Consider the following 13,888-nt stretch of genomic DNA (forward strand, 5'->3'; position numbering starts at 1 on the left):
TGAGTGGTAACACACAAAATGCTGGCTCCCCAATAATCAAAACTTTACAGTATTTATAAATTTCAACAAACAAAGGCATCACCATTCATTAGATACAAATTACATAACCTTGCTAATAATTAGTGCTCAACCTCGTGTTTGCTGGTTTTGTCTCTTTGCTAGTTGTGTCCACAGGCGCAATTCTTCCTTCCACTTGAGTCTGGGGTCCGTTTTGAGTGGGTGGTCAATGAGTCTGAGTTGCAATTGCCCACTGCTGGGATTATCTTTTTCCCACTTACTGCTCAGTTTTGTTGACTTCACTCTTGGTGGCTCTAGTCCAGACAGCCCATTCATCATGTAGGATTGCTTTCCCTTTTCCTTAAAACAGAAGATTAGCCAAGCAGACGACGTTCATAATGTAGTTGCTTAATCATAACTGTGCAGATAAAACTACTGACTAACAAAAAAAAAAAACCAAAACAAAAATTGAAAAGCTTGATTCAGAGCTTGAGGGGCTCGCTATGAGTTAGGGATGAACCGGCAGACCTCAAGCTGATCCCACACCTTCGCAGCACTCCTCAGGCATCCTTGCGAGGGAGCGCTCGGGCCGCGGGTGGCGTGGGGCGCATCGCGGCGCAGCGCCGCCCTCCCGTCTCCTCCTCCTCCTCCTCCCCTCCGCCCTCCTCTCCCGACATGGCGGCCCCCGCGGAAGCCAGCGGGCTCACGGACGAGGCAGCCTACGCTGCCTGCTCGGAGCCGGATGCCAGCACCAAGGTGGGGTGGGTGGCGGTGACGGGCGCGTCCCGGGGCTGTGGCGCCCGCTCCTTCCCGGTCCCTCACGGCACCTCCGCGGGCGGACGTGCGGGGCTTGGGAGCTGGCATGGGAGCTGGCAGTGGGAGCTGGCAATGAGAAGCCGGCATGGGAGCTGGCATGGGGCCGGGCGGGTCCCGGCGGGGCAGAGAAGCGTGGCCGGGCCCGGAGCTGCCCCGCCGGCCTGTCTGTCAGGCAGCCGGGCGGGATTCGGGGTCGTGGCGAGGGGCGGCCGAGCCGGGCCGGCCCGGCCCTGTGAGCCGCTGAAGCCCGCGGGGCGGTCTCGGCCGGGCCCGCGGCTGTCCTGGCTCTGAGCGAGCGCTCCGGCGCTCCCGGGTGGCACACAAAAATACGTCAAAACGCCCCAAACCTTTTAACTTTTTATTAGGAGAACATTGTACTTGAATTCTTAATTTCTTTTTTTTCCCCGTTACCTCTGTCAACTATTATACCACTCACTTTTTATCCACTTGGTCGTTCACAAGCCTCTTGGTATATAGTTACCTTGGGGCTTCAAGAAAATATCCTTACGGAGTTGTTGGCCAGTTTTGCTGCCAAGATAGAATCAAGCTTGACTGAAGTTCAATACCTGTGCCATGAAATAATAAAAATAATGAGCTCAGGGATCTAGGAGGCTTAATATTGAATATTCATGTGTCTGTTGCACTTGTGTGTGAAGTTGTTCATGTATGCTACAGAATAATAAATATAAGGATACTCTGTTTTGATGCATCTGATAATACATATTGAATGATACCACTCATGGGATTGTTTATTTGTTTTAAACATTACAAAGATGTATTTATTTAACACAAATTTGTATGTATAGAATCAGAACAAAATATTTTATTTACACTTGAAGTAATTATCTTTGTTACTTCTGAGCCTCCTGGTTTTAGAGTCATTACTAATTGGCATCTTTGTTAATACCCATAATTCAATTCTGGTTGATGTATAAAGTATAAACCTTCTTTCCCCACAGGATTTTATATTTCAGCAGACAATGTTAAGAGTAAAGGATCCTAAGAAATCACTGGATTTTTATACAAGGATACTTGGAATGACGTGAGTAGAATTTGTATGCTGTGATAAGTTTGGAGTTTTTTTCTGTTCTTCTGAAAATAACTATTTTTTTGGATCCAATTATATTAATTGGTCTAACTACATAAACAATGCTGTCCCATCAGCTGATGCTTAGTTGGATGGTCTGGCAGTAAGCTGTAGATGCCTAAGCTGCAAATGAATTAATACTGGCCTTGACTAGAAATTTCTTTTTTTCTTAAATAGGTCATTAAATTATCAGGGTACAACTTGCTTACTTCCTCTTCACTGAGCCTGCAGCTAACTGGTAACTTTTATGACTGTGCTTATAATGAGGAGGCTTATGACTGCCTCCAATCACATGAGAATAAGTCAATAAAGGATGAAGACAAAGTCCAGGCTCAGTCTTTTGGAGAGGGCTTTTGAGAGGCCGATGCCATGCAGTAGCTTAACACGTGTATGCTGGGGCTTTTTGTGCATTCTTAGCATTTGAGTTATGTTTTTAAACATCTTGAAATGAGTCCACACTAAAGTAAAATAAATTACTTCCACTGTAGTGAAAATGTGTGAAAATGAAAATTAAATACTTTGTAAAAAAGAAATAAGATTAATTTTGCATGCCTACTTGTTCCAATTAAATGTCCTACATAAAAATGTATGCTTCATGTATTTTTAATTGATTAAATTGTCACATCTGAAAGGGATTTTATCATTATAGCTAGCTATTGAAACTGTGAATGTATTTCATCTAAAGGTATGTTTGCTGTGTTCTTAAACTTTGGTACCAGTGAGCTCTCTAGAATAAGTAAGATTCAAAGTAGATCTTTTTATTCCTTGGTGAAATTTTAAAGTGGTTAAAGGTTTTCCTGTGAAAACACAGTCAAGTAACAGCGTGACAATCTGAAGATCCAAGCCTTTGTGCTGACTTTTCTATTCAGTTACTGGTAATTTCGTTTTTAAACATCTGATTCTTTTAAATTTTGTAGGTTGGTAATATGTTCTGGGGTATTTTTATTTGATAGTTTAAAATGTAGCTATATTAAAGTGTGGATTATAGAAGAACAAAAATTCATGGAAATAACTTTTCTATAGGAGAAGCATCTTGGTTTATTTGCAAGCTGCCTGACTACCCTTTTAAGTTACTATTTCAAAATAATTGTTTCCCTTTAGACTGCTTCAAAAATTTGACTTTCCTACTATGAAGTTCTCACTCTATTTCCTGGGGTATGAAGATAAAAACGATATCCCGAAAGATAAAGCTGAGAGAACACCTTGGACCTTCTCTAGAAAAGCTACACTTGAACTGACACAGTAAGTATTTACATAAGGAGAGATGACACTTTGCTAACAGTCATTAAACAGTATTGGATAAGTGTAAATCTCATTAGATTGAATAAAAAATTTGATCATTACTGTCGATACATCTTCACTGTCATACAAACTTAGAATATATCCGAGATTGGATACTTGGAAAGGTTAATCTTCCTCTTTCAGAGCTCTTTCAAACTACTAGGTGAAGACTAATATGAAACAGTACTTGATATATTTTATATGCATGCCATCTGGGTAAGTAATTTAGGGACCTTTCTTTGGATCCCCAAAGTATCCTAATAATGGGTAACTATTGCTTTTGGAATCTAATCTAAAGAGGTATTAAGTCAAAACATGTGCTTCCTGTAAACAGGACAATTCGGTTAATGCTACTAATCATTATAATTGTGCAGACACAATCTCCCAGATGCTGTCTTACTTAACTGCACGACCTGCTACCCTCATTTGCTGTTCCCCAGTGATGGGTAGCTCAACTGATTTGTGCAGCAAAACCTCCCAAAGCTTAATGAGACAGGAGTATTCCTGACTCATTCAAATGTAGAGCCTAAATAATAGTGAAGGAATGTGAATGTGGCTGGAGTAGTCCCAAGACCATCCCTGGAGTCCATGACTAGGGAAGATCTCTGTAGTTTAATGAATGCAAGCCAACAGCTGAAATTCTCTGGTTTTTTAGAAGAAACAACTTAGCCTCCCCAGGGAAACTGAACATTTAGGATTAGTTCATTTTAATGCTTTTCTTCAATATGTAATAATTGCTTCTTACAGCAACTGGGGGACTGAAAACGATGACAGTCAGTCTTACCACAATGGCAATTCAGATCCCCGAGGATTTGGTAGGTCTTTAGTCTTGTGTTTATAGTTTTTAAGTTTTGAAATAAAATGTACTAACTGTTAGAAAGTAGGGAACTTGCCTTTCATCCTTTATCTCTCTTCTTTCAACATGTATACTGTGAATGATGATGAAAATAAATGAAGCAATGTGTTTTAGAGTAATGAGCCACAGTTACACTCTTTATCAAGAATCTAACCCTTTGGCAAGCAAACACATGCTAATTGTAACTACTGAGTGAAGAACATCAGTTGTGGTTGTGTATTAGATTATCCTGGTGCTTAAACTGATTTAATCTTGGATTTCTGCTGTATAATCCACTAGTTAATGATTTTAAGGTAGGATGACAATTCATCTGTAGCACTGAGGATATTATTTGTGTGGCTTGATTTGATACTCTTGAGTGCTTGAAAGGTCACTGCTGTGAAATAAGTTTTCACACTTGGTCCAGCCACTTGACATTTAAAGCTCCTGAAGTGATTTGTAAGCTCAGTCCTTGCATAGCACTAGTGTCAGTCTCTGCAAAAACAGCATTAATGATAAACTCCATGTGCTGTCAAACAAAGCAAATACAACAAAATCCTGTTATGGAGGTCTGCTTCAAGGAAGAACATGCTGATATAACAGTTTGATTGAAAATCTTGTTGTTTCCTATTCTAAATAAAGTTCTTGTCTAAACAGCACAAGATACTTCAACTCTATCATTCATATTTAAAAGGCATTATCAGAAGACAACTGTTTGAAGAAGAATAATGTTAATACCCAAAATGCTCTTCCTGGAGTTTGTTCTTAAATATAGTCATAGTTTATGTGAACTACAGCATGAAATACTAAACTAACTTCCACAGAACACTCAGCAATATTTATAATGCACTTCACTCTTTTTACCTTCTTGCACAGGACACATTGGAATTGCTGTTCCTGATGTCTATAAAGCTTGTAAGAGGTTTGAAGACCTAGGAGTGAAATTTGTGAAGAAACCAGATGATGGTAAGTCTTGATCAGAAATGCAAGTAAATTTTTTGTTTTTGTTTTAATATATTCTGTCTATGAGATCTTCCTGGAAAGCTAGGTAATGTGTTGCTAGGAGTTGCCACTGCTTAGAGGTTTCTAGAACCAGTTACTCCTGCACTGCCTTTTAGAGTGGGCAAAACTGGCAATAGATTCATCTCAGTAACAATAATACATCAGTCTACTACATGCTTTCTGTATGCAGCCTGGCCTTCAGTAAAATTCACATTCTCTCTTGATGTCATAGTTTACATGTCATGTATACTGCTGCCTAGAGTTGTTACAGAATTTACTGTAACATGGATCAAATTTACATGGCACATCTGCTTGGAAATAACAAGGAATAACAATCTGCTTAGGAAAATAACTCAGAAAACAATTCCTTCCCATTTAAACTGAGTCATTCTTGACTTTTCTGGCTATTTTCATGTAAATCCACCTAACACCTACTATACAACCTACTAGTTATTATATTTTTAACTGGTTTTTTCAGCTTTGGTAGGAATAGCCCCATTAGTTTGTATCATAATTGACTTGAATAATGTATAGCACAAATGTCTAGATAGCATATAAGCACAGAATGTGTATGTGAAAATATTGCAAAATTCAGAAGTGGTGAGAAGTCTTGCATTTTTCAGCTGGATTCTATTTCATAAAAAGACCTCATGAGATTTTTAGAACTGATGCATTCAAAAACAGACATGTAATACTAGTAATTGAAAAGAGATTTAAGTGATTTTCATCTTATTCACTGTGTTCTCAGCTGAAGCAAAATAAGAAATATAGCTGAAAACAACTTGATTTCTTGAATTAAGAATAGATGTTGGTATTTCTAGCATTTTAGAGTTTCTGAACCTTTTTTAATTTGTCTGTTAAACTGTGAGAGGCTTGAAATGAGAGTGGCTGACTTAGAGCTGTGCAGTGGTAGGAACGAAAGTACATAGAAGTACAAGCTTAGACTGTATATGGAGAGAATCAGAACCCCTGAAGCAGACAAGGGGTGGGAGCAGAACAAAAGCTCTTAAAATTCAGAAACAAAATTGATGAAGCAAATGCCAAGGAGGAGGAGGAAGTTTTGGGCTTTACATTGTTTGCAGAGCAGCTGGGAGATCAAGCTTGGGGTTTACTTTCCTGCCTTACTGATCAAACATCGATTTTCTGAGTTGTTTTTGTGACTAGAATATATTAAGAGCTAGGCTGGGTCTGTTACAGTAAATAACTTAATGGAGTAAGTATAACAACAAGTGTATGGTTAACACTTTCAATATAACATGTTAAGCTGTGCTATCCTGATCTACTGTTGAAAACAACTTTTGGGGACCCTGTTTTAAGGAATAATATGTTTTCCAACAGTAAAATTTATAACAATCCTGTCCTGCATTTCTTTGCTTTATGAAGTGATGCAGAAGTGTACTGTAAACCACATCAGAGGTAAAAATGTTATGGTAAAATTTCAGTGTGGAGTCGGGAATGATGGGAGATGAACAGGGCAGAGGAACACGGGATTTTATACCTGCAAAGCCAGCTCAAGAAAATATATCAAAACATCCCCAGAGCACAAAAATACCTTTCTGAATTTCAAGGATGAACACTTAAAGGGGCAAAAACTTCAATCAACAAAAGATGGAATTCCAAAGTGACTTTTAACTACAGCTTTATTGAGAGTAGGATTGACAGTTTTGCATACAAAGATCTCATGCTGATTAAAAGCCAATCTGGATGTTTTTAGAATTATCCATCTAAATTTGAACTAATTCTCATGCAGAAGGGAAAAAAATGTTTTTCAAAGTAGTCATATTTGACATTTAGAGCCAGTCATGTAGTCTTAATTTTATCTTTTTTTTTCCCTAATAGGTAAAATGAAAGGACTTGCATTTGTTCAGGATCCTGATGGCTACTGGATTGAAATTTTGAATCCTAACCACATGGTGACTCTCACTTAGTGCTAGTGAAGTATATTGTATAAGAGAGACCCACTTTCAGACTGCTGGAGAAAATCTGTGTTTGTGGAATTTGCTTAATAGAGAGGAATCAGTCATGTTCAGAGTCTCCTCCAAAACTATCCCTGGGACCTCACTTGGATTCCTTTTCTCTTGTCCTGTGATGTCACTGCAAATTGTTTCCAGTTAGGAATACTCAATCACTTTCTGGAAGAGCACTTAAACAGATTCTCCTTTTGAACATTGATTATGTTAATATTTCAATAAACACTGTCAAAAGATACATGACCAGAAGCTCACTGCATTTCACACCGATTAGATTTAAACTAGCAATGACAACAACTCCTGTGTTACTACTGATGAGCATCAATGAGACGGCAAAAAGAAACTTCAGTGTATTTTTTTATGAAGTCAAAAGATCCTGAAGACTTCATATCCTATCTTGTATACTAGAAAATAAAATATCAGGCTAATTTTGACTGGAGTAGTAGCATACTTAGAAAAGTCATAATCGTACTTACATTATTCCAAGCAAAACTCTTTTAAGGAGCAGCCTTAAGCAGTCTTTCAAAAAGAAATTTTACAGAGAGAATACATCTGTACAGCAGAAAGAATTCAGTCTTTCAGCTCAGCTTCTGACAGCTGATGACAGCCAAGAGAAGAGGTCTCCTAGTTGCTAACTCACAGTAACCCTTGTCTCTTTCAACACTAGGAAGAACTTGCTTATAATTTTTGTTTCAGTAGAAGCCTGGGGCTATATTTGACTTAAATGGTCTGTATATTCTGCCTTAGGAAATTAATGAAAAAGAGTATCTGAAACAACAGTTTCCTACTACTAGCCATTTGATCTGCCCTCCCAAAACAAGTGATGGTACACACCTGTGAGCAGCAGGAAAACATGTAGCATTTCCATGCGTTACACAAACTATAAAACCCTCTGCCTTGTCTTACTCTGGTTTGAATAGCACCTAACTTCTTCAGTAATGTGGCTACCAACTAATGTGTAGTGTAACCAAAGGCTAATGAATAGTGTAAAGGCATTGCAGTTCACTTCTCAATAAAGCATTGGTGAAAACTACAAAACATTTAAAAGCATGATGATATGTTGCTTTGCTTATTGTTGAATTCTAGATGACTGATAGGCTCGCTGTTTTGCTTTGAGGATTCTCTTTTGAATCACTGTACTCAGCAGTGAAATTCCCAGTGGTCCTTTCCTGTGGACTCTTCACAGACTTCACTGGTTCATCTCTCTGTCTCCTGGACAGTCTTGGCAACCCAATCAATATCCAGTGCCAAAGGTATTTGGTCACCTAAAAACTGAGTGAGGCTTGACTCCAGCTCCTCCTGTCATATGTTGGTCCCAGATGGTGGAAGGACCCTGAAAAGCCCCCATGTGAGCAGAAAAGCCACACTGTGGAAAGCCAGTGTCCACAAAGGAGACAAGAGGAGTCCTGCAAGTTTATTCAAATAAAGGGGGAGAGTTCATTGGGGCACACCTCTGTTACAAACTCCCAGCCGCATGTTGCCCTCCTCCTTTTCCCACTGGCTGAGGATCTAGGAAGGTACAACCTTCCTGAACTGCCTACCACATACTTCCTCCTTAAATCTGTCATTTTCCCCCAAAGTTCAGAATCTCAGGCTTGTGTGTGGACCCATTTGTCTGTTTCAGGAGTCAAATTTCTGGGGTCTAACAAACCTATGGCTTGAAGTTAGTAGAGACATTAGGAACTACTTCAAAGACATTAACACCCATACCCTGCCCATGGAATTGTTTGGAAAGACATTATCACACATTTTTCCTATCGTGGTCCAGTGCATAAGTACATAAGTAAGAGCCGGCTATGCAAAAGCTTCTCTGCTTAGCAATCAAAATTTACTTTAAGCATGTTGGCTAATCTTGTAGTGACCCTTGGTTTTTTATATGCTTGACAAAGTGTAGATATGATAGATTTTGATGTAGTAAAGAGGAAACTAGTAAAAATCCACTGGCATCTACAAACTAGTTACAGAAGCATCACGAAGTGGGCAAGGTGTGGGTTTGGGTTTTTTTGAGAAAAAAGGTACTGCTGCTTGTCATACTAGAACTAATTTAAACCAGTATTCGCAAATAGGAAATCCATGAATAAACTACTAAAGAAAAACACTTAATGGTAAGTCTTTTAACCTGCAACGTTTTTAAAATATTTTAGATGTAGAAAATTTCTGAAACTGTTTCATGTTCTCACTGATTACGGGCCGCTATTTTTGCTTCTTCCAAGAAAGGCTTCCTTTCTTCTAAATAAAGCATGGCATTAAATAGCGTGTAGTGCTTTGCCTCTCGGAGGGCTTAAATTTAGCTTCATGCAGTGCGGCAGAAGTCACTCGCACGGTTACATAGCGACAGGCCCACATTCCCCATTCCCGCTGGGAGAAGCTTTCCTGACGCAGGAAAGCAGGACACGCACCGGAGGGCAGGAGCTACGCACGCCGCTACCAAGGAAACAGGGCTTTTGGGCAGAGCCAAGGAGCAGCGGGCCGGTGGCGGGGAAGGTTAAACACCACTCGCTGTTCCGCAGTCCCCGGTGTCCGGCCGCGCCGCTGTGTCCGTCCCGCCCGCCGCGCTCCAGGGGCGGAGCAGGAAACGGGGCGGTGTCGGCGCTCTCGCGGCGTGCTGGCACCCGCTTGCGTCACACGCAGGCCGCTGCTGCCCGGTGACGTCAGCGCGCCGCCGGGTGACGTATGAGCGGCGGCGGGGCGGGGGGTGGAGGCCTCGGCGGCGGCGGGGCCGGTGAGTCCCGCGGGCGGGAGGGCGCGGCGGCCGCGACCCCCAGGCCGAGCGGGGTCCCGAGGCTGCCCGGGTTCCTGAGGTGCTGCCGTCGGCGGCTCCCGCCGGGCGCGGGCAGGGCGGGCCGGGCCGGGGGAGCGCCGCCGTCCGGCCAAGGCGGCGGGCGCGTTTGGCGGGGAAGCGATTTCACCTGAAGTGCATTGTGATGGAGGCGAGGGAGGGGGCGGCCGAGCGGGCCGGGGTCGCTTCCCCTGGCGCCTCCCGAGCTGCGGGTCCGTGGCGGCCCGGGCTGCCCCGGGCGCGACCTTGGGCGCATCGCCGGCTCTGCTCCGCGCCCGCCTCACCTGCCGGCCCCTCGTCCTGCCCCTGGCTGGCTCCTCAAGGCCCTGCTGTGGCCATCTAATTCGGATTTTATTTCTTAAAAAGTATAACTTCGGTATTTTGACGCTCTCGCAGTACTCAATGTTTTCCCTGGTGCTTTGGTGTCGTAGTAGTTTAACCACTCTGCAAGTTACGCACTACTGTGATTCATTGGAATTACTCTTAGCTTAGAAGACATATTATCAGACTTAGAAAAAACCAACTTGATGTTAATTTGCTAGCAATCTGCCGGTGATCTCGCTTGCCGAACAATGTCTTTTGCTCATGTTTTTAAAGCGCAGCACACAGACCTCCTTAAAGTCCTGTGCTGGAATCATTTAAGCTTTTATGTGTTTTAGGATTTAATTTGAGCCTGCTCACAGAGCAGGTGTATTTGATGTGTCTTCTGTTACAGTTCTAAATCAGCTGCTAGAACTGTTCCGTTGAGATGTTTACTCAAATTTAACAAAAAAAGACCCCGAGAATTTTCATGAATGGCTTTTCAATGTATTTTGATAACAGGCCAACTTGATATAGGATAGATACTTACATATTGCATTTTGATCCTCAAAAATCAGGAGACTTTCTTTGCAAAAAGCCTGGATTTGATTTGCAGGATTAAGGTGTGATTACTTCCTAGTTCATGAGACTACCAAAAAATATTTTTTTTTGCCTTCTCCCCCGTTGTTCTCTTAAATGTATCCCATAAAGAAAATCAGAGTGACCCATATGAGAGAATTCGTAGATCAAGATATCATCCATTTAGCAAATTAAATACAGTTTATTTTTCCTCCTGGAAGGTTTGATGGGAAGATTAACAGTAATTTGTAATTGTTGAGAGAGACTCATTATGTTGGTTATGTATTTAAGCAAGTCAAGCCTCTAGATTTCTCCATTTCCTGACCTTACAGTTTTGTTTTGGTTTCCTGTTTAGAAAAAGGCAATAGAAAGGTCAGCAACTGCCTTAAGTTTTGTAAAAAAAACAACCACCAAAACTAAAGTTTACTAAAACTTTAGTTAGGCAAGAACACTTGGAGAATTTTGTCTGTGTAGGGAATAAAGCATGTGTTATACAGTTTGTACAGACCTGGTTTAATTAGGACACCCATCTGGGAAAATGGTGTTTTCAGGAACGTTAATGCTGAGATGTAGCAGAAATGTCAGGATGGAAATTTTTGGCTTATAATGAATATGGCAATGTGTTACTGTCTTCTGTGATGGTTAAAAATATTAACGGTCGAAATTAAGTTATGATGACTCAGAATAGCAATACTATTCCTGCATTCTGTTTTTAGAAGTTTTCCCAATAATTGAAGGCTTTTTAAAGAATTAATTTCTACAAGAAGTTGATTTGAGAAATGCGCATCTCTGTCACTTTCATCGTTAGGCTTTGTGCTCATGGTTTCTGATGGTGTGTATTTCATGCGTTGTTCCAGGAAATGGTCCAGTTGTTGCTGTGCAGCTGGATGTTGCTGAATAACATTTCTATGAGCTTGCTGTTCAATCTGCCTGTTGTTCAGAATGGCGAAGAACCCTAATTTCCCGGAAGCAGGGAATCTGCCTACAGGCTACGCGCACTGTAGGTCTTCAGACAGCTTCACTGGTGAGTGGACCCCATGTGTTTTCTTGAGATTTTAATGTTTTTGTTGTATGCCATTTTAACCAGGTTAATTTTATATATGTGTTAATAAATAATCTGAACTAAGTATATTGTTCTTTGTACTTTGCTAAACTTATTCCTTCTCTTCTGTGACAGGAAAGCGTCTGAGTGGAATGTAAAATGTTAGCACAACAGCACTTAAGTGACAGGAATGTGTCTGCAGATGAGCAGGGCATAACTTCCCATATGCTTTGAGTCAAAACATTTTTTGGTATTAAATTGCTGTTTAGAATGCTGTGATTGGATGGTGTGGTTAGTTTCCATTAATGTTACCATCTGCTTTCCTCTGAATCCTTTCACAACAGAAGGGTTGGAGATGAGACTTGAAAGTTCTGTGAATTGCGCTCATTTGAGCTTTCATAGTCTGTTTTTATAAAGTAGTATGGGTTGATTTTGTTTTTGTGGTTTTGGCTACAAAGTATCAAGACTTGTTTGGTGGTTTTGGTTTTTTTTTCCTGTTACAATTTTCACTCAGGTTCTATTTTGATTGAATCAACCACTGTTACTTGGAAGTACAAAGGAGCTAGGGCTCTGACATAACTGAAGTATTTACACTCTGAATGTTTAAGTTTTTACTGAAAATTTCTGTTTCCTGAGATTATATATTTATGAAAAGACATATGTGTATCCATTGAAAATATAAAAACCGTATTATTTGAACCTGTGGTATGTTAGTACAGTAGTGTTACTGTTACATCTGTCATGTTCTGGGAGTCTGTGGTAAGAGAAATTGAAACTTAGGTAATATTTTACTGGAATTCATTTACAATATATGAAGTAATTATGAAGCAATGAATTACAGAAAATTGAAATACTACTCAAGTGCCATCTAATCAACTGAAAACCAATTTTTAGATAAAAGAACAGTGTAAAAGAACTACATTTAAGAAAATTCTCTTTGTGTAATTCTGATAAAAGTATTAGCTTTCTAGGTACAAACTAGAGGATGTAGGAATTAGTTGTTTTAAGAGTATGAAATTATTTGCTCAATGTTTATAAATTGGACTTATTTAATGAAAAACTTAATTCTAGCAATAGTCTGTTTACTTGCATTTATTTATAAAGTTTTGATAGAGCTATCAGTTATGTAAGCATTCTTTACTCATGTTATATAAAATTTTTCTTCAAATAACTCATTATTACCTGGTAGAAAAACAACACTTCCATGTTTCATTGAAACAGCACTGCTTTTCAGAGGATTCTTCAATGTTAGCCTAAATGAGGGAGCGAAGAGACTAAATGCTGATCTTTCATTGCAACTGAGAGTTGTTCAGGAAGGATGTCATTGCTGTTGTTGCTGAATTTCCTAGATGATGTTTTTGTGTCCCATAACATGTAACAGATTACCTACTGAGTAGAAATACAGGAAACTGCAAGCATGGAGGGGGTGGTTGTTTCTCCAGGCACAGCACACATTATGTAGTATTGCATGCTGCCTTATGTCATAAATACTGGGCTGCATTTTTCACACGCTCGCTGTTGAAGGTGGCCACCAAATAGCGTGTCTTTCATTGAGGTCAGAAAAGTGGTTTGTAGGCCTTAGGACTTAACAAATGCTTTTTCAAATTGTAGCTGTTCTAATGGTGCCTCAAAATCACTGAGAAGACTGTTTTGTTTATTTATTTCTGTGCCATGACCAAAGCTGCAGCAGCTGAAGCAGTTAATTAGCTCTGAATACCTTCTGGAAATAGGTTGTGGTGCTGGCAGCAGGCTTAAAAATGGCGTGTTCTTTGACTGCCAGGAAGAGTAAGCATCTGTATTCTCTGAGAACGTTATGTTGTTTTATGACAGAGGAGCCAGAGGGAGCTTCAGGAAGGGTTCTGTGCCAGTTCTTAGCAGCATCCATCTTTTTTTTAGTCATAAATAGTACTTTCGAATAACAACTACAAAAAGACATGTTTAGCTATACAGGGAAGTTGTGAGCTCATAGCAATTTGGCACAACTAAAGAGGTTATTAAGTTTTACTTCCTCAAACAAGAAATGTACAGATCTCTTAATGAGTTGCCTGAATTTGTACCATTAATTAATCCAGCCGAGGAAGTTATGAAGTCATGTATTATTTGGTTCTATATTTTGGAGGCAGGACTGTCTCACTGGTCCGCTTTATATGAAAAATCCACAATACAGACAAAACTTGTGTTGGAAATCTGTACTAGTAGA

The 13,888-nt window shown here is 40.2% G+C and overlaps 2 protein-coding genes across 4 annotated transcripts in view; both read left to right on the forward strand.

The window, feature by feature from the left end:
- The first annotated feature begins 651 nt into the window (after window positions 1–651).
- Window positions 652–8,028, forward strand: GLO1 (glyoxalase I). Its single transcript, XM_030946237.1, has 6 exons — window positions 652–753; window positions 1,773–1,855; window positions 3,002–3,142; window positions 3,929–3,996; window positions 4,893–4,982; window positions 6,858–8,028. The coding sequence occupies exons 1-6, from the start codon at window positions 673–675 to the stop codon at window positions 6,944–6,946; spliced, it is 552 nt and encodes a 183-aa protein (XP_030802097.1). The 5' UTR covers window positions 652–672; the 3' UTR covers window positions 6,947–8,028.
- A 1,605-nt stretch (window positions 8,029–9,633) lies between these two features.
- Window positions 9,634–13,888, forward strand: part of BTBD9 (BTB domain containing 9) — a 105,905-nt gene continuing 101,650 nt past the window's right edge. For 2 of the 3 annotated variants that reach the window (XM_030946345.1, XM_030946347.1), the window contains exons 1-2: window positions 9,634–9,710; window positions 11,504–11,670. In XM_030946345.1, the coding sequence (XP_030802205.1) occupies window positions 11,589–11,670 (82 nt within the window). In that variant the 5' untranslated portion in view covers window positions 9,634–9,710; window positions 11,504–11,588. Of the gene's footprint in view, window positions 9,711–9,765; window positions 9,790–11,503; window positions 11,671–13,888 lie in introns of those variants that run through there. The other variant, XM_030946346.1, reaches the window with a different exon arrangement.

Source organism: Camarhynchus parvulus, chromosome 3 (genome assembly GCF_901933205.1).
Source record: "Camarhynchus parvulus chromosome 3, STF_HiC, whole genome shotgun sequence".
Lineage (NCBI taxonomy): Eukaryota > Metazoa > Chordata > Aves > Passeriformes > Thraupidae > Camarhynchus > Camarhynchus parvulus.